The sequence below is a fragment of the Xiphophorus hellerii genome, chromosome 5, assembly GCF_003331165.1.
Source record: "Xiphophorus hellerii strain 12219 chromosome 5, Xiphophorus_hellerii-4.1, whole genome shotgun sequence".
Lineage (NCBI taxonomy): Eukaryota > Metazoa > Chordata > Actinopteri > Cyprinodontiformes > Poeciliidae > Xiphophorus > Xiphophorus hellerii.
The window spans coordinates 3,107,693-3,115,732 of NC_045676.1; the positions used below are offsets into that span (position 1 = coordinate 3,107,693).

Genomic DNA, 8,040 nt, shown 5'->3' on the forward strand with positions numbered 1-8,040 from the left:
AAAAACAACTCATTGGTTAAGTTACCACTAAAGAGGTGTTTTAGAGTTAAACGTCCAAACAACGTGGAGCATTTTAGACATTTCTAAATAAACTGAGGTTGGCTTTGAAGCGAACATTTGAATATAAAGAGGAAACTATATTTGCTTTAGACAGTTTGGGGTAATTTAACTTAAAAGCTGACAGAATAACTGGTGATTTGCAGGTAAACGTGTATAAAAAAGGCTGCTAAAAGCTGGAAATTTATAAACTGTTACAGAATTTGTGACGCAATCAGAAAAAACACAGCTGTGTGCAAATTCTGCAAACTAAAAAATAATAACAAAAAAAAATTTCTAAAACTAACTTTTTCACAAAAGAATTTCTCAACCAAACTTCCAAAACCTTTAAATAAATTCAGGAGCAACATCTGGTTGTAACGATAAACTTTCACCTTATAATGGGATATAGAAGATGTCATAATGAGATTTACATCTTGTTAAAACCAAAATATCTTCTCATTTTAAAAAGAAAGACTGTAAGAGTAGATCAGAAACATTTCTTCAGATTTTTAAGTGTCATCTAGAAGAAAATTTTATATAAAAATGCGGTTTGTTAAAACAAGAAACTGTTGAGAAACTTTCTTGTTAAAAGAAGACATAAAACTTTTATCAATTAATCCAGAAATTTCTTGTTTTATTGAGTTTTAAATCACGTTATAACATGAAAGTTTTTAGTTTTAAATCTTAATGTGAAAGTTTCTCGTTTTATCCTGTTATAACGTGAAGGTTTCGTGTTTTAATGAGCTAAGACTCTTCATAAAACAAGAAAGTTTCTCATATTAAGGGATTTTGCATCTTGTTATAACGAGAAAGTTGCTCGTTTTAAATCTCGTTATAACTTCAAAACTATAACGACTCATCTTACCTGATGTTTGTCCCTCTCTGTGCACATTGGAAACCTTCCGTGCCCTCATAGTGGTGGCAGCATCATGCTGGACAATCCTGTTAGGAAAACCTGTTAAAAGTAACAGAACAACCACTTTAAACACACAGACAGAACAAAAATGGAACAGTTTAAATTGAAGTATATTCAGGTGTTAGAATGGCCTAGTAAAAGTCCAGATCTAAATATGAACAAGAATCAATCCCAAGGCTTTAAAATTACTCATCAAAGTTGCTCTCCATCTGATCTGACTGAGATTGAGCCAATGAAAGGGTGAAACATTTTGTCTCTTTATTTCTAAAGAGACGCACAACAAAGTAACGACTCGAATAAAAAATACACGCCACACTTTTCAGACAGAGCTAGAAGAAAAAGTAAAACCAATTAACAAAAGAAAATACTCAAAAAAAGCATGCAGGCTCTTGGCAAATGTGACCAACAGACCCTCATGAACCTGAAGCTCAGGTATGCAGAGAGCATGTGATGTTCCGGGGGGCGTGGCCCTACAGGTAAAATGCTCTCCAGGTAACTAAGTGACTCATTCTTTCTCACACCTTAAAGCAAATGGCACTCTCACAGCTCACCTCTCACTACAGCTGACAGCGAGCCAGGAAAACAAGTCGCTCTCATCTTTTAACAGAGGAAATTTACTCGTCTTCCAGGGGAAGATCTGCTGAATTTGGACTCAGAGACAGTAGGCTATTTGTTTGGGGGTTTTTTTAGATTTTTTGGCAGATGTCTGGTTTCCCCTGCCCCAGAAATAATTTGGTTCCTTGCTCTTAAGGAGGACCTCTTGAGAATCACTTGTTGGGGGTTTTGCAATGATAATGCCGGTGGTGAAAGTGGAGAAAGAGTCTCCGGCAGACTCCGGCTTGCCATCCTCCAACCCTTCCCCGCAGACAGAGGATCAGCAGCCGCGTGGCAGAAGGAGGAAGAGACCTCTGCAGAGGGGGAAACCGCCGTACAGCTACATCGCTCTCATCTCCATGGCCATCGCCAACTCCCCCGACCGCAAGTTGACGCTGGGGGGAATCTACAAGTTCATCACCGAGCGGTTCCCCTTCTACAGAGACAACTCCAAGAAGTGGCAGAACTCCATCCGCCACAACCTGACGCTGAACGACTGCTTCATCAAGATCCCGCGGGAACCCGGGCGACCCGGGAAGGGCAACTACTGGGCGCTGGACCCCAACGCGGAGGACATGTTTGAGAGTGGCAGCTTTCTGAGGCGCAGGAAGAGGTTCAAGCGCTGCGACCTCAGCACCTACGCCGCGTATGTCCAAGAGACGCCAGTTTTCTCCCCGGTCCAGATCACCAGGTCAGCGGCGTACTCCGGTTCCGTGTACCCCAACATGGCGGTCAACCCTGCGTACGGCCAGCAGCTGCCCTCCGCCGCCTACTACCCCTCATCATCGCCACCTGGATTTGCACACGGCCAGACCCGCATGTTTAGCATCAATAACATCATCGGACATCCGGCGTCAGCAGGCATGCTGGCGGGTCAGGGTGCGGAGATGATGCAGCAGCCGGGCCGCAGCTTCAGTCCGGAGGGGCTGCCAAACGGGTCCGCCGCCTGCAGCTTGGGAACACCAGGGTTCCAGGGTCAGCCATGCGGGGGAGCGGTGCCATCCCGCTCCGCGACACACCCCGGGTTTACCTACTCTGGCCCGAACGGCCACCCGCACCACCACGCCCACCAGGGTTCCTACGGACAGGGTCACAGCCCGGGTTACGCTTCGGCAGGCCGGATCCACGCCGCGGCCCACGGCTCTGCAGAGACAGTGGACCATTACGGCCGGGCGTCTCCAGTGCAGCTCGGCTCTTTCTCCCAGTACAACAGCATGGCGGCAGGTGCGGTTACCAACAGCGGGAGCTACCTGAGACACCCGTCGTATCCCGGGACCATGGACCGCTTTGTTCCCGCGATCTGAGCAGCTGAACCTCAACGTTGGCTCCAATCAGAAAGTGACATTCAAGAGCACAAACATGACTTGTTTTCTCTAAACTGAGCAGACTGAGATGATAAATGTGATTTTTTTTCTTGCTTTTATTTTAAAAGCCCTTCTTCTCATTCTATAAGTTTTCACTCAAATGTTCCTTTTTCTTGTCACAATGTGAACGGATAAAACCTGGACAAGCCTGCCGAGCTTCAAAAACAGAATTTGTTATGTTCATATAAATTATTGTGCTTCATGGTTACTGGCTTTACACTAACAGGTTTGTTTGCAGAGGATAAATTGCAGAAAGAAAGTGTGCATGTCATTGTTTTTTGTTTTTTTTAAACAAAAATGTATATTTTGTTTGCTTTTTTGTAAATAAACTGATAGAGCACTTTTTCTTCATGAATAAAAAACATTTGATTACTGGTAAACCATTGCACTTAAATCGTTCTCAAACAAAACAATTATTCAGTTTTTATTATGTAAAGGGTGGAAAATACTTCTTATAGCAAATACTTATAAAGCAGTAAATTAAAATAATTTATCCATGTCCCAACTACCAAATTAAATAGAGAGAAGCATTATTTTTTTGTGTTGCCTCCTTCAGTGTCTCAGCTCAGCTGGTTTGAAGTGTCGTCTGGAGCCGGAGCTTTACCACTCACTGTGACCGGACTCCACTTTATCATGACCACACATCAGCTTAGCACTTCACTTCACTAATCAAGAAAATGAATTGACTTAGTAACTTGATATTTCACCTTGCAAAACCAACACGGAGCTCAGAAAACTCTTCCAGAGTCTGAGGATTTGACAAGACGAGACTCGCAGGGAAACGCTTCATTATCGTCCATTAAACCAGCTTTGTTGCCTAAATGCTTTGTTTATTTACCTCTAAATGTGAGATTCTATGATTTTTGGATATGATAAGATATATCTTATCTTATTAAGATAATATATATGTTTCTATATTCTTTTTATGGGTTTTTCTGTTACAATTATTAGTTGGAAAGGAGGAACACGACAAGCTGCAATAATTTCACTCATTAAATGTAACAAAACCTAAAATTACCCAGCTGCACAACTAGAAAACCAATAAAACCTGTAACTGTACATAGTAGACACCGTGTAACAATATTGGGAGAAGGCTTGAGCAGAGCAATCATCCAACCTGAGCAAATATTTACCTACTGATTAACTACACCTTTACAAACTTCCACAGAAATCTACATGCAGGGGAGAAAAAACAAAAAAACCTGACAGACGAATGAGTTAAACAACCATGCGAAGTTTAAAAAAATGAAGTTACTTCATTTTTTAGACACTTAAAGCGCATTTTTATTCATGCTCTCTGGCAAAACATGTTGACATATTTAATTTCTAGATTTTGTCACATTACAAACACAAACTTAAAAGGGATTTTCTGACATCTATGCAAATGTAGGTAAATTAATGCAGTTTGCAAAACAACAACAAAAAGCACAAATAAAATCTGTAAATGTGGAATGCACTTTCCATTCACCCCATCTACTCTGACACCCCTAACTAAAGTGTAGTGCAGCCGATTGCAAGGACTTGGAATCTATGGCAAAGTTTTCAAACTTCAGACACTTTTTGTTTAAACTGCATGAGATTGATTGATTTTATTTTTTTTTTTTTTTGCAAAGAAGAATGGATAAAACATTCAGTTGCAAGACATCCAAAAGCTGGCAGACATTCCCTCCAAAAACACTCGCAGCTTTAACTGCGCGGAAAGTTGTTGATTCATGCGGGACGGGAATGCAAAAGCACCCAACACGATTCAGGTTTTACTTAGAAAAATGTTAGAAAGCATCTACTCTTTTTCTTTCACTTAAAATTTTGTGCCACCTGTGTTTGGCTATAATATGAAACCCACATGGTTCTGGTTGCAACATGATAAAACAAGGAAATGTTAAAGGAGTGTGAATAATTTTGCCGTTATTTATTACTTTAAGAGTTATAGTACATAAAAATCAGAAGTAGAGAGGTGTAGAAAGTAGAAATATGATGAAAATTTAATCTATAAACATTATATGTGCATCTCCGCTTTTAATATTCTATGTTTCGAATTGATATTTGGATTTTTTTGTGGGTCTAAACTGAAAAGCTTGGAAGCAACTGTTTAAAAAGGATTTTGGGGGCATTTAGATGATGTTACAAATTAAAAACCTGATTATATTTAATATTTTTGTTTTAGAAAAGTTGAGTGTGACATGCATTGTACTCAAAAAAAAAGAAAAATGGGAAGTCCCTGGTATAATTTTGGCCATATTCAAACCAGTGAATGTGGACAATCATATGTAAATGATTCTTGTTGCAGAAAGCTGTTGTGTAAGAAGAAAAGAAAGGAGAGAAAGTGTTATGATGCAGCTGAAGAAGCACTTTGTCAGTCAGAAAAGCAACTTACCCGGAAAATTAGACTACAAAGTTTCATGCAAATCCACGATGTGAATCATATTAAATGTCAATTATGTTGTTTAATCCATGATGCATCACATGTCTGGAAACCGTCGCTTGGTGTTGAACACGAATTAAATTATTTATGTCTGCAGTGGTGGATTTTAACGTGAGCAATATGGCTCTCTGCCCAGGGCGGTGGCTGCCTGGAGGCCACAAAGCTAGATAATAAAAAGCTATCAGCCAGTTGAGCCCAACCAGGGTTTCTGTTGCTTATTTGCATATAAAAACGATGGGAGTGAAAGTTGTTCTAACTCATTTTATGCAACTTTTTTTGAAGTTCAGTCATGCAGGGCTCCCATCCTGAAACTTTTATATCCACAAGTTAATGAGTCGATACCAGGAATCTGCAGAGATATACGTCTAATTTGATTCAGGTCAGTTGGAGCACAACGACGATGCTCATGGTTGTCTGGAGAGTTTTATTTTTTTCAAATCAGCTTGTGACGTTTTTTTGAGGGCGTTTTCTTTTCGCACCTTTAGTTCTAAAGGTGCGAATCTGTTGAGTTTTTTTTACTTTTGAGAACATGAAGTCTATTTGTTGGGCGGGAGAACCAAATGTAAACACACGAGGCAGATGTATCGCCTCCCTGCTTCTTATCATCACTGTCTCTACCTTTTCAACCAAAGTTATCTAAGAGGAATATCAAATGATTTTGAAAAGGTGTCTGCTTTACAAAAAAGAAAGGTCACAATTGCTTAATAGTTTGTTTACTCAACTGCACAGGTGTCAAACTCCAGTCGTCAAGGGTTAGAGTGCAACTTCAGAGTCGTTTGGTTTGGTTCACCTGAATCCAACTCTAGTTTATTTGTCTAAAAAGTTTGGTTCATTTGGGAAGGTATGAATATGCAATCGAACTCAGGTCCGTTTACAATCTTCGGTCACGGTTCAGTTTAAATGAACTCTAGTGCGGTTCAAATGCGTAGGTGAACGCCGTGCGAACCGGAGACCGAACCAAAAACAGGAAACAAACTATAGTGCAGGATATTCTGGGTAAATACAACCAAAACAAACACGCGCAGTCTGATCTTTATTGTTAATGTGTTTCTTCTTATTGAGCAGTGAAACTAAATAAAAGGTTTGCATGTCTTTTGCTTTAAGTATTTACTTACTGGAGGGCTTTATGTTTGTGCTGCAGAGCCACAGCTAACAGCTAACAGCTAACTCCTCACTTCAGTGGCTCTGCAGAGCCTGTACCCTGTTGCTTCTCCTACACTTTGGACTGAATCATTGTTCTACTATGGGCAGGAGGGGACCTAAAAATTCATTCTTTTTTTTTCTGAGATAAATGGCAGATTTATTTTGTTCTTTGTTTCTTTTGCCTTTTCATATTGATATTATTTAAATGCAAATGTTTCTTCAATGATTTTTTTTGGTGGGGGGACAATTCTAGACTTTTCCGAGATTGGAGGGGTCCGGACTCCCCCAAGCCCCCTGGGATTTATGCCTATGCTAAAATCTGATGCTACTGCATTTTTCCTTACCTGTCGTGAAGAAAGAAGTTGTGCTCAGTGAGTTCTTCTGAGGTTTATGTGTAGTTTCCTTCAGTAGTTCTTGGTGCAGCGCTGCCACAAGTGAGGAGGAGTACAGGTTTTTCAAAGGATTTGGTTCATTTCATACAGTGCAGTGTGAAAGCAAACTGCACCAGCTAATAATGTAATAAATATTGTTAACCTTTGCCCCTAATCAAACTAAATCTACAGAACTATCTAGTGTGGAAACACATACAGATGTTTGGATGTGTCTCAGCTTCAGCACAGCTGAATCAAATAATTGGGTCGAGTAGGACTAGGAGCTGTGTTGGATTAAGTTTGGACCACATGAATTCCTTAAACTTTAACCCTTTTAGGTCGCCTGACACATTATGCCAGAGTTATGCATAGAACATGCCAGTTTAAGACTGTCACCAAAAATGACTGAAAAAAAAAAAATTAACCCCAATGTCAGAACTAACATTAGTGTTAGCTAATAATGTAACAATCGGCATATTTTGGATGAAACACAAACGTTAAAACGGAACTAAAAACCACTTGCTTTGCACAAGATGCTAGTTTAGCTAAAGCTAACAGAAGTCAACTTTAGTAAAAGAAACAAAAAAAGATAGAAGCTCGAGTAGCTCGATATAACCACATAAAATACATTTTTGTCAACTAACAGACACAAAAGTTCAATGAAAATGTGATTCAAAAGCTACTTACCCGGTCGAAGTCATTATTGGTCCCGTTTTCCAGCCTGCGACCTTTCACCTCCAGCCGGTAAATATCCCGCAATGAAACGGCGCATTTAAACTTCGCAGTACAACAACATAGTAACCCGACAAATTCTATATTTGTTCCAGAAACATTTATGTTTGCGGCAAAAAGCTGTATTTTCAAAACCTCGCTGTATAATCGTAATGTCGATTTTACATTTACAGTGTAAAGTGATCAAACTGTCGGGGGCTTTCACAGATTAATGTCCAGATTTTCATCGTTTTTTCAAGGGACCTTAAATTGATTAGTGCAATGCCTACATAATTATTTCTCTTACTTGTTTTTAAAAGATAATTTAGCAATTTTTATACTTGTATGTATTCTAGCCTACAATAACATGATGATACAATCCCTCTTTTTCTTAAAACTTTCTTATTCTGCATATTAAATTGATACATCCCAATTCTACTTTTGAATATATATATATATATATATAGAGAGAGAGAGAGA

The 8,040-nt window shown here is 39.5% G+C and overlaps 1 protein-coding gene across 1 annotated transcript; it reads left to right on the forward strand.

Annotated features, from left to right (window-relative positions):
- The first annotated feature begins 1,458 nt into the window (after nt 1–1,458).
- Nucleotides 1,459–3,256, forward strand: foxe1 (forkhead box E1). The gene is made up of 2 exons (XM_032561807.1): nt 1,459–1,616; nt 1,707–3,256. The coding sequence occupies exon 2, from the start codon at nt 1,744–1,746 to the stop codon at nt 2,851–2,853; it is 1,110 nt and encodes a 369-aa protein (XP_032417698.1). The 5' UTR covers nt 1,459–1,616; nt 1,707–1,743; the 3' UTR covers nt 2,854–3,256.
- Nucleotides 3,257–8,040: the final 4,784 nt, after the last annotated feature.

Excerpts from the sequence above, each read along its gene's own strand:
- foxe1 (XM_032561807.1), top strand. The coding sequence starts at position 1,744 with ATGATAATGCCGGTGGTGAAAGTGGAGAAAGAGTCTCCGGCAGACTCC.